Raw genomic sequence first — 12571 nt, forward strand, 5'->3', positions numbered from 1 at the left:
AAGGATCTATTTCAACCAAAACCATCATATATTCCTCAACCTAATTGGTGCTTATGTATAACCAACTACACTGTTAGCCATAAAGTTGGAAGAATAGTGTTTTCAGACACATTCCTCTGTTTATTTCCATTTATATACATCAGTAATCACTTCTGACCACGTGTGATGATTACATAGTTACACTTTATCGATCAAGAATAAATCACATAGTCACAATCATTTCATTTTATTCCAAATTTATGGGTGATGGTGTATATATGATGTTTAAACCTAACCTAACTGTGACTGAAAATTGAAAATAGCACTAAATAATGCTACTTGACAACAGTATCAGTAGTGAAAATCTAGGCCCAATCCCAATTCACCCCTTAGCCCTTCCCTTTACCCCTGCCTCTTGGCCCTTGCACTTGGCACTACCCTAACAGAGCAGCAAGGGTTAGGGGTTGAAACATTCTCCTATGAAATGTGACAACCCTTCACGACCTGCTACATCATCAGCACTCGTCGATGCCGCTCTAAACAGATGCAACAACTTTATTTACACAAGTACTTCCCATGCTTTCAGTAGCTGTAACCGTCTCTGTTGCATGGGCTTTGGTCATCTTTTAGCGGCTATCAACTATAAACCGCAAAAATGCGATCTATAACACTTTGAAACGGCATTAAACGGTCGATCAAATGATTAAGTTGTTTACAAAGAAAATACGTACATTTGTGTGTTTCTTTCATCACACTGCTGCACCTTTTGGCTGTGTTTACCTCCATCTTGCCGATGATTCAAACAGAATTATGGGAGATTTCTCCTACCCCTCCGTTCATAGTGTGGTCCTGAAAAATCTCTGCTTCGAGGGCCCATCCCCTCCGTCTAATTGAGAATCGGGACAACACTACCCCTTCTTGTGTATGTGCAAAACGGATGGGTAGGGGTAAGGGGGAGGGCCAAGGGGTGAATTGGGTTTGGGCCCTAGTCTTTGACCCAGACTTTATTCTCAAGACTTTATTTCAATTATATATTACAAAATTTTGGTGCATATGCTTTGTGGGTGTAAATGGCAGAGTAGCCACCATCTGTGCCATCTTAATTTAATTTTAGAAATGAATAAATAAATAAAAATATATAAATTCTTGCATGTGTTCTTCAGATACCCAGGAGTTCAGATGCACCTGTGGAACCCGAGGCCTGGGTCAATGCTTTTTTGGGAAGGATATTCTGGGACTTCCTTGGTGAGAAGTACTGGGCCAATGTAGTCTCCAAAAAGATCCAAATGAAACTCAGTAAGATCAGGGTGGGTAGTTGTATGAGGTAGGACGAACATCTACAAATATTTACTGTGTCTCGTATGTCTGTGGCTCATTTTTTATTTTATTTTTTGTCTCGGTGAAAACTGCCTTCTGGGTTTCAGCTGCCGTATGTTATGAATGAGCTGACATTGACAGAGCTAGACATGGGCTTTTCCATTCCTAAGATCCTTCATGCCTCCAAACCCTCTGTGGACCACCAAGGTAGGAATAGAAACCTTCCTAGTTTTAACAGAGATGTGTTAGTTTTATGTGTTTTTCTAGCTGTCAGTCTTCTTCCTTTTCCTCTGCATCTTCTCCATCATCTCCTCACCTTCCTCTTCTTCTCTCTGTATTGAGATGTGTCCCCTTCACCCTTCAGTCCTCCCCTTTAGAGTTGAGTCGAGCCATTCTGCACACCTCGTTCTATTAAGCTCCAGAAATTAAACATCACGTCCCGGGTCCCCCTCATCCATTACTGATATACTGACTCACCCCGGCCTCCTGCCTGCTTTGAGTCTCAGCAGAGTAACTGGTTCACCACACAGAGGCAAAACAGCGATGTGGGGTGTATGATTTCATACCGAGGTGACTGGTTAGATGAAAAATGAATGCAGAGAAGCTGAGGAAAATTAAAACAGGGCTGTCTGAGGGGTGATTTGGTCAATCCTCACTGCTGTCTCCTAAATTCATGTCAGTTTTATTTGTAGCTTTCCATATTTAGTCCAAACATTTGCGTTGAGTCTAGTCGAATCTCACATTTCGTCGTAGTACCTTTGTTGTTAGGTTATAGGAGCCAGTCATGATTCATCTTCCTGGCAGCCACATTTTCACAGCCAAGTCTGCAATGCTCATTAATGTGTTCTGTCTGAACCTACACACCCACAGATCTACTCACAAAGCCTCATCAGTTGATCTCAGCTCATAATTAGTCTTTGAGGAACGGTATCTCATGGAGTGCTGCAGAACAGGATGCACAAAGGGCAATAATAACGTTTACCTGATGTAGATACCAATTTTTATTTTTTGACAAACAGCAGATTCATGTGATACTGATTCATGATACTTTTTATTGCATACATGCAAGGCTCGAGTTGTAGAGTTGGGCGTGATTATTCTAATTATACTACAGTGTTTCACTTCTAAGTAGATATTGTAATATGGTAATGTTTTGAGTGCATCTGGGTGCTTCTATGAAACTGGTCCCTGAAAACAGGACAGAGAGGCTAAAAATCCAAACCAGATGTAGACTAATGCTATGAAGCTAGTTTGGAAGCACTTTGGGTCTATTTCAATATTATTTCTATACAAAAATCTGCATGTAACATGGTAAAAAGGACACGGAAATTACTTGCTACTATTTTGTCGAATATCTTTTTATTCTCTCACAGGTACGTTTTGGGAATTGAACTAATGCAAGGCAGAGTGTTTCACAAAAATAACAGCTGTTGCAAAATCACTTGTGAGTTATATATGTTTAAATGGAGAGGTTCCGTGTGTAACACCAGTGGATACGATGGGTTACACACGTAACCTGGAATGAGACTGCCGATTCATGAAAAACCCACATGTCTGAATTAGAAAAAACACTAGGATTGTCAAATTTAACACAGCGTCTTCATTAATAGCGGTATATAAGACCATTTCAAGCCATGTTTTCAAGATAAAATACACTGACACCTAGGTAGTTTTTCATGTCCTAGTTTTGATCCTATTTTTGGCATCAATATTTTATTAAAAATGTATTAACTTTGGGATGGCTCAGAGCACGAGTATATATTTTTTTTGTGTTTATCTGAGGCCATCATTAGGTACATCTTGGGGGGAAATATGTTTAAATTTCTCTTTTGGGTCTAAAAAAACTGGCAAAGTGCCAGATACCAGAATGAACCCAATTTCATAGAAGCATCCATCTGTCAATGGCTTCATATAACATTTGACAAATAATTTGACAAATGGAATAAAAATCTGCATTTAGTTGTTGAAGAGAAAAGTTGGAAGGCATGTTTGCATGTACTGTTCTACAGTATAATTAACAAGTTTATACTGTTTTAGAAACAAACTTCTTAACTTTGACCCTAGCTCCTCAGATATGTTAAAATATGGTTCCCTTATACATGTGAGGAAATTAAAAAGACTTGAGGGGACATTGAAAGATGGATTTCTAGAAGATGTAACTGCAAAATCATATTCACCATGATTTCTTTCTCACACAATGTTTAAAGTAAGATGCCCAGCGGGATGGCAAATCAGATTTTTGTCAGGTATTACTGCAACATTGGAAAAATAACAATGCACCTGTATTCAAGAATGGAAACATTATTATGTGTATGTATTATGTGAGAATTGAGGGGACAGTGTTGGAGCACAGCAACAAAGACAGAACATTTCACAAGTACTGGAGCTCAGTTTACGAAGAACAAAGGAGGAGGAATGAAGCATGAGGATATAACAGGTTTTATTTAGCCCAAAAAAGGGGAAAAATTGATTTACAAAAGCCTACATTGGGTTCTGGGCCAAATAAAAGAAGGTAAATAAATAGAAATGAACTCAGGCCAATATGAAACAACTTAACGGACCAAACACAAAGAGACAAAACAGAACTCAACTATAACAGAAACACTTATCATTGAATAATTACCAAATACATGATTGGAAAGTCAGTACATCTCCAAAAACAAACAATAATTGAGCCCAAAGGAACATCCAAACAAACTTAAGCATTACAAAACAACAAAGTAAATCTAAACTAAATAATCCTAACCCCCCTGGCCTGGCAGGAGTCAGGACTCATTGACACTACATTTGAGCTCATTTTTTACTCACACCCAATGGTGGTGGCAACATGGAACCCCAGCACCAGTAACAGAAACAAAAATCCGAAATAACATTAATGAAGTCAACATGTTGAATGCACAACAGTTCAATAAATGTGCAGGTTTACAAGTACAACTGATGTACTTTGTAAATATAAACATTTTCATGTCATTTTACTGTATTTACACTAAAACAAACTATCATTTCACAAAAACGCAAATGACCTGAACAATTATGAACATTTTCAAATGTATGAAGTGCAAGTTTACCTATATTCTGCCTGTTATTAAATGTTTTGTATGTTTGTAGATTCACTATGATCTGTGAGTTGTAATTTACATGTGTAAATGATAAACTGAGAGATAGTATTGTTAAAATTGCACTTAGGTTTCTTAAGAAACTTCAGTTTGTTTATGTTATTTACATTATTTTAGAGGATATTTGGTAGATGTAAACATTTTCATCACATAATTTTACTTTTTTCACTCTAAAACGTAGAGGAAAGTTTGGAGTTGACATTATTTATATATTATTAAGTTATTATTTCACTAGCCAACTTTAGATCAAATTTGGCTTAATATGGCCCCTGAACTGAAATGAGTTTGACACCCCTGCTGTAGAGTGTAGTATTCTATGTGGTACCTTAATAATCCTTGCAATATAGTAAGAAAAAAAAGAATATAATCAACAATAGTAGCAGTATTAAGCAGATAGCATTTAGTCAACTCAGTAAATTCACTTCAGTATGGAAAAAAGAAGCGTAAGCTCTACTTCCATAACCTAGAATCCAGGGCAATATTCAGTGTCATAATATTGCTGTTTCAGTGATATAACCCCCCAGCACATGCATGTGTCAGCGGTGCAGATATGTCAACCTCTGCAAAATTAATTGGGCAGTCCAAACTGTCTCTCCATTCTGTGCGTCGTTCCAGACACAGACAATGAGACACTGTCTAACGTGGTCTGACTTCATGCTGTTATTTAGCTTCACCCTGACACTGCTGCCACACACATACAAATCAATGAGCGTTTATGGAGAGTGGCAAATGAAGAGGAGAAAGGACTGAGGCACAGCAATAATAAACAGCACTTATCAGTCTCAGTTATTGAGGTTTGAAATCATTGAGCAAACAGCGGGGGATCGAAATCTCAATCGTTCCCCTGTTGCGACCTGGGAAGTGGGATGTGCAAACAGGAAGGAGCCCTAATGAAATCGGCCAATAAGACAGCGTCAGAGCCCCCAGGATGACCTTTTCTGTGTTTGCTAATGGGCTTCTGCTGTGGTAATACTGAAAAATGATAAATGTTCGTCCCTGTCTGTTTAGGTCTGTGGTTCGATCTGGAGGTCTCCTACACAGGGTCCTTCCTCATGACACTAGAGACCAAGATGAACCTGGCTCGTCTAGGAAAAGAGGGCGAGGGGCTGGGAGAGCATGGGAAAGAATGGTGAGGCCTTCAATAACGCTCAGTCATTACACATGTGAAGTTTATTATGGAACTGACATGTAACATGTTATTCCTCTGATTTTGTTGCTTGGTTGTCTACATTCTCAGTGACTGGCCCAAAATAATACGCTTGAAGGATTATCTTTTCTTTTTGCTAAACAAATGACTCTGAGTTGGATATTAATTGCATAGATTTGCATATAGAGCCATATTAGTTATCACATCTGTTTTTCACAAATCCAACCCTTTTTCTGTCGGCTCTTCCTCCCCTCTCTTGATATATCAAACCTCTCTCTTGATGCTTCCCACTGTGGATTTGTCCAATAACTGGTGAGTTTGGGGGTAGATGACCATAGATGCCTGGCACTGAAACAATGCATTTACTCTGGATTGTCTTTTCTTGTAGGATTTCTTGTAGAATAAGTATATTAGGGTTATGATTGTTTTTATATTAAATTTTGTATTATTATTATTATTATTATTATTATTATTATTATTATTATTAATTATTATTATTATTATTATTATTATTATTATTATTATTATTATTATTATTATTATTCAGTGTTTCTATTTGGTTTTGGTTTTTGTTCAGTTGTATGAAGGAAGAAAAAAATGTTTTTATTTTGAGGGGCTGTCTAGTTTTTGTTTTATTTAGTTTTTCAGGTATGATGAGGAAAGCCTTGATTAAATCTGAGGGAAAGACAGAATGCATGACATCAAATATGCTTTAAAAGTTTCGTATTGTGCAAAGCTATTTTATTCTTTTGCACCAAGATTCATGAACATTGAAAGAGAACAGAAACTCTTTTCTTTAACTCATTTTGCATTGTTTGTTGTAGTTCTTAATTTTTTGTGTTTATAAAAGCTATTTTTTATTTCAGCTAACAATATTTTCTCTGCTAGTTTTAATTTTGTTTGAGTTTTCATTAATGCCATGATTGATTTCCAGTGATTTATCATCAAAATTATTGTACAAAATGGTAAAATGCCAGAGATGCATGTTATGTTAAATGCTTATGTTGCTATTATGACTTGACTTTGCTGCAATGACTGTGTGTTTTTGTGTGCGTAACAGGTCCAGGCCAAGAACATACTGTCTAGCTGACAGTGACGAGGAATCTTCAAGTGCTGGCTCATCAGATGAGGAGGATCCCCCAGAACTCCTCAGTGACAAACCCATTCTGCCTGGAGGCGAAGGGTGAGCAAATGGCTTTTTACAACATCAGCACAACTCTAGAATTTAAAATGGGAAGAAACAGATTCACAATAGTGTTTGAGCAGAATGTTCTGCCCTTTTACTTCACCTACCCACCCACTCAGTCCCACATGTTTGAAAGCTTACTGTTGATTTAATGTAGCAGCCGGTCACTCTCCTCCATCGTGGGTGCTGAGTAGCAGTAGATGCTGTTATGAATAAATTATAAACCTGACTCACTCCTTGCCTCCCCTCCTCCCTCCTCTGCTCACATAGCTACGTGGGAGGCCACAGGCCCAGCAAGATCATGCGTTTTGTGGACAAGATAGCCAAGTCAAAGTACTTCCAGAAAGCCACTGAGACAGAGTTTATTAAGAAGAAGATGGAGGAGGTGTCGAACACACCCCTGCTGCTCACTGTGGAGGTGCAGGAATGTCGCGGGACACTGGCTGTCAACATCCCGCCTCCCCCCACTGACAGGATATGGTACGTTCACTTCCAGGGAGGAGTACATTGAAAACTGAGGATTGAAATCACTGGATTTATGGGAGTAGTAGTTTAAGAATATACCACTGCACCCTCTGGTGGTCAAATGCATGCATGCTTGCAGTGATGGAGATTAAAAATGTACTCGTCTGAAGGCTAAAATTATGGAATATTTTGAAAATGAGCGTAAAAAAATAGGACTGATAGATATATATGTGATATATATCTGGGTTTAAGTTCAGTTGAAAGCCAAAGCCATAGAAGATGTCACAAAAACAGTGACTTTACAAAGTCTGAAGTGAACTAACCAAACACTTTTTGTACAGATAGATTTTAAACATGAATGGAAAAAAATATGTAGACTGGTGCTTGGCCCATTGGTCTGTGAAGGGGAGGGAGTCATAAGACAATAAAAATGAGTTTCATGGCACAAGCTTAACCCATAAGGACCCCAACATCCACCATCAACCAAAAACATCTACTGATGTAAAATGAATAATAACTTCTGAACCAGTAGACCTATACATAAGTGTAAATAATTAGCGTAAAATGTAGTTTGTCTTCTTGTCATGGTCGTCAGATATGACCCATTTGGACGTTCAGAGGCTGTGTAGTGAACATGGAAACATCGTCATCTTCTATAACATTGATTCACCAGTAAAACCCATGGAGTTGGATCAATGACAGTGAATAGACATGTTTTATGTTCAGTTAATGATATATTTTACTGAAAAAGTCACTTTTTCCTGAGTTTTTTTTTCTGTTTTTGATATAATAACAATCAACGGTAATTTGCCGTTTTAGGAGCACCTACATGATATGTAAATTAAATGTAGGAAACTACCAGATTTTCCCTGAAAAAATGCAAAATAAAGAAGATAATACATAATAAATGCTGATAAATCACTTAAGAAAGGTTAAATAAAGAGGAAAAAATCATTTGGGAGCTATCACAAAAGTAGCGCTGGGTCTTTAGGGGTTAAAAAAAGATAAAATAGCCATTTACCACATCCCACACAGACTGTTTAAGTTTAGTTTTTAATTCAATTACCAGCTCTAGCACAAAAGTATGTTTTTTTTTTTTTTTATGTCATCTTTACTATCTTTATTTGTGTAGCACATTTCCGCAACACAATCATTTATGTTGTAAAGAACATAACTGTCATAAACTTAGAGGATCTATCACAAACTGCAGTTCTGCTTTCATGACTTTATTTCACCAGTTGTGCTTCCCTTGGTGCTCAGGTATGGTTTCAGGAGTCCACCTCATCTGGAACTGAAAGCACGGCCTAAACTTGGGGAAAGGGAGGTCACCTTAGTTCATGTAACGGACTGGATAGAGAAGAAACTTGATCAGGAATTCCAGGTACTTACATCAGCTATATTTAAAAGGCTGTGTTGTATTCTATGATGTGTACAACTTGTGTAAGGAGAAACTTTGCTTGGGCACGACTGAGAGGCTCACGATTTTTACTCCACAAGAACAAAGGGGAATGTGCCCTGGGATGTTTAGGGTCAGAATTTCGGTTATAAACAAGGACTTTGGGATTCATTTATGGCTGCCCACATCATGCACTTCAGAGCAGTGTGCCTGTGGCTCTCCCACCCCTCACATAAAGCCAAAGTAATGACATGCCTCCTACTAGATAACTGCCCTGAGGCACACCTGCAAATAACTGCAGCAAAGAGTCCCTGTCAGGTCTACCACAGATCTACATTTATCCCTGCCTGACTCCTCTGGGGGTTATTATTATGTATAACCCCCCCTCAATCCTGCCTCGAGTAAAATACAGTGCTGCAGAACATACTGTTGTCAGCTGCGGGTGAGTGTATATGTCTGACTTTCCACAATGCATGAGCTGAAAACTGGCCTTTTTGGGTTCCAAAAATATAAATGTGGATTTTGATGCACAAAGGATAATTTATTTCAGGCCTTTTTCTTCAGTTCTTTTGAATAGATAAATTCTACATATGTCACTGTCTGATTTGGTATGTTTTTCCTTTCATTTTTATTTATCCTGACAGTAGTTTTTGTACTGAACAGTCACATTTCCGGACTAACAGTGCCTCTTGAAATATACAGGACATTTCTTTCATTATGCTTTTCCTCCCGCAGAAAATATTTGTGATGCCAAACATGGATGACGTATGGCTACCCATAATGCACTCAGCCATGGACACCCGCTCAAATGCCAACTTGGTTACTGTGACAAATGATGCCTTGAAGGACCCAGAACCGTTGGACTCTGAGGTCTCTGACATATGAAGACTGCTGTTCACAGTGTACACTGATGGACATTTTATCACCGTGGCAATATGACAAGTACCCACCCACATCAGCAACTACAGGTGCAGCAATGGGCAGACGCGACACCCCCTTCCTTTTTATCCTCAGTCTGATCCCACTGCTGCACCAGTCTGTGGCCACATATGAAGTTCATTCTCGAAACTACATGTGTCGGTAAGATCGGAATAATTTGTGGCCACTAAAAGCAGTAGACTCAAAGAGAAAATTGACTCAAAGATTGTCATTTAATCACACAGTTTTATTTGTGTGACATTAAATGTTCTGATTAATTCATTAGGGCATGTTCAGCCTGTTTAACAAATGTACATGGTGATGGATCACCAAATAGCCATCAGATTCAACCAGAACCATAATACCTGTGATGTACAGCTGCACCAAACATGATAGTTGTACAGTGTATACAGTACTTTTGTGTGACCTTTCTAATTGAATGGTTTCTTGTTCCTCTAACTTTATGAGAACTTGAAGGCCTCTTTATGAAAAGTATGTCTGAGTGAGCAAAGGTTTAAGGGATTAATCCTATTATCCGCTGAAGGTTTTGCTGAAAGCCCCTGCATCTTTTAATAACATTTCAAAGGGATAGCAAAACTTCTCCTCACTGCTGCCTGTGCCAGGTGTCTGGCACCTATATGCAAACAGATCAATGGCACTGTGTCCATCTAGGATGCTAGGTCAGTTTAGATCCACCCTCCTACTACTGTAGATGGACACAGTCATAACATACAGCCTGTGTGCTTTAATTGAAACATTATGTCATAGGGCGTAGTGCTAAAACTGACTTCTTAGGTGTCGTATAAATCCAAACTTCTCTGCAAACACAGCAGCTGAACATTGCCTAGGTCTGATGAATGTATAAATAGGAATGCAGCTCCCTAGCTGTGCAGTGAGCAGGTCATTCACTGATGATGTGCTTTTACGCATCAAGCTTCAAGACTTCTTTTCATGTTATATTCAGCGTTGAACTAAAGTAATAACTTTTCTGTTTTAATTGCCAAAGCAATCTTTCAGTCCTGCTTGGAGGGTATTGTACTGTATGTCATAAACAGTGACAAATAAGCAGTTGTTTAAACTGAAGAGACTCCGGTGACTGACTTGCACAGCCAATATTTGGATTTCTGTAGCTGGAAATAAATAAGACAGTGATATAATCTGCAGGTAAATGATTTCTGAGGACATCAGGAGACTGAATCCTTTTAAAGTGTGTAACACTCCAACCTTGAGTTCAGCTCAAACATGGGTGACATGCCCTGTCCCATTTTCTTTTAATAAATCACTGGATATTAGCCATATTATTTATTATTATTAGCAGTCATTCAGTTGTTGAATGCTGTGTTTTAATATTTATTGATTTGCTGTTCTTTCTGTACTGTACACATCAAAGAGGAATAACACCAATCAATGACCATAATATATTTACAGTCTGCCAAGACACCCGGCTGCTTTACAGGTTACTTTATCTTTAAATGTGTTACGTTTCAATATGTGTTGGCAAAGCGTATGAGGCAGAAAGTGCCTTTAAAGTAATCAAACATTCCTCCATAGTGAGCCACCACATTTGTTGCATCAGTTGAGGATAGAGAATTTTTTCGTGCCATTACTGTGTTAAGACATGCCCTTTGTTTTCACAAGTTTTGGTGTTGTTCTTTTGCACAGTGATGAAAATATCAAACATTGCTGTTGTGTTCAGTGATGTCACAAAATGTTATGGTTCTGATCGTTGTGGATCAATAAAACCTTTTGCTTGGAAAGAATGTGTTTCAATTATCTTACACTTATCACAGCAGACAAAAAAAGAATCATTTCCATTACAGACATGAAGTATCCAACTCATTTTTCAGTGGTTCTGCAGGTTTTTAGATGCTACAATCCAAATCACTGCACTGCACTGATATGCCTTTCTTTCTAACTTGAAATGTATCTTGCCTTAAAAGAGAGACTTGGTAAAGATGCCAAGAAACCCCAGTTATAACAAGATATGGTATAATTTTGCACTAATCTTGACATGCATGACCATAAGAGAGGCCACTCAAATTCCAAGTATAGTGCTAACAAAGATACTAAAACCATTAGAATAACAAACAGACCAACATCATGTACAATTGTTGTACTTTATTGGACATATTTAATCACAGAGGGTATAAAAAAATATGCAGAGGCTTGTATGAGTCATGGTGTCACACTGGCACACCCATGTCCACATCAAGGATTATGGGTCCAAACCCTGCGGAACAAAAAAACATGGTGAGGTCACACAGACAAAATGTGCCAGACATCTGCTGCATCTGGGTCACGTCAGAGAAATTTACATTGTCGTCAATGTGGAATCAGAAGTCTAACGCATTATGAACATCATTCATGACCACAGGATACTGCTGTCAGGTTGCCGTGGTAACACTTACCACACTGTTATCCATAAGGATCCATTCACACCGAGGCCAGCCCTGCAGGATATACATTCAGTATCATAAACCTGCATCTTACATCATATTTAGACATGTAGCACTACTTGACGTCAGATTTAAAAGTTGACTTCATTTGTATATCAGAAGTCTAACGCACAGAAATCATCATTCATCACTGAGAAGAGGAAAAAAGTATATAAGTGCAGATACTCACTTTCACCACAGTCATTGAACACACCAGGCCTTGAACACGTGTCAGTGAGCGATCAACTTGAGGATTTCCTTTCACATTTTCATCACTGGATCTGCAAACACAACAGCATATAAGAAAATGAGTGATTAAGAATATGAAAAAGGTCATGCATAACAGTAATAATGCATGATCATAATCTTACCTTCATTTTTTCAATCCGGATGGGGCCTAGCCTGGCAGTCCCACCGCATACTACCTTCTTCTATTATAGCATTATGACAAATCACATGACAAATCCAACTCATGTGTCATAATACTGGCTAAGAAATGTACTCACAAACCACTTACAGGCCATAATATTAGAGCACAGTTGCAGCGTCTTGTTAGCAAACATGCTTCCTATGCAGCAGCGCATGGTGCAACTGCAGAAAATGTCCCCCGGA

General features: G+C 38.4%; 1 protein-coding gene and 1 long non-coding RNA gene across 5 annotated transcripts in view; one reads left to right on the plus strand and one right to left on the minus strand.

Moving 5' to 3' along the window:
- Window positions 1-11281, plus strand: part of tex2 (testis expressed 2) — a 52186-nt gene extending 40905 nt beyond the window's left edge. For 2 of the 4 annotated variants that reach the window (XM_030141092.1, XM_030141093.1), the window contains 7 exons: window positions 1143-1286; window positions 1404-1503; window positions 5421-5541; window positions 6620-6742; window positions 7016-7225; window positions 8471-8591; window positions 9342-9491. In XM_030141092.1, the coding sequence (XP_029996952.1) occupies window positions 1143-1286; window positions 1404-1503; window positions 5421-5541; window positions 6620-6742; window positions 7016-7225; window positions 8471-8591; window positions 9342-9491 (969 nt within the window). Of the gene's footprint in view, window positions 1-1142; window positions 1287-1403; window positions 1504-5420; window positions 5542-6619; window positions 6743-7015; window positions 7226-8470; window positions 8592-9341 lie in introns of all 4 variants that reach the window. The other 2 variants (XM_030141095.1, XM_030141094.1) reach the window with 2 other exon arrangements.
- A 346-nt stretch (window positions 11282-11627) lies between these two features.
- LOC115424026 (uncharacterized) lies at window positions 11628-12556 on the minus strand. The gene is made up of 4 exons (XR_003936040.1): window positions 12331-12556; window positions 12150-12240; window positions 11933-11974; window positions 11628-11754 (listed from the first exon to the last, which is right to left on the minus strand). It is a non-coding gene; the product is annotated as an uncharacterized LOC115424026 (long non-coding RNA).
- Between the last annotated feature and the right edge of the window lie 15 nt (window positions 12557-12571).

The sequence above is a fragment of the Sphaeramia orbicularis genome, chromosome 8 (genome assembly GCF_902148855.1).
Source record: "Sphaeramia orbicularis chromosome 8, fSphaOr1.1, whole genome shotgun sequence".
Lineage (NCBI taxonomy): Eukaryota > Metazoa > Chordata > Actinopteri > Kurtiformes > Apogonidae > Sphaeramia > Sphaeramia orbicularis.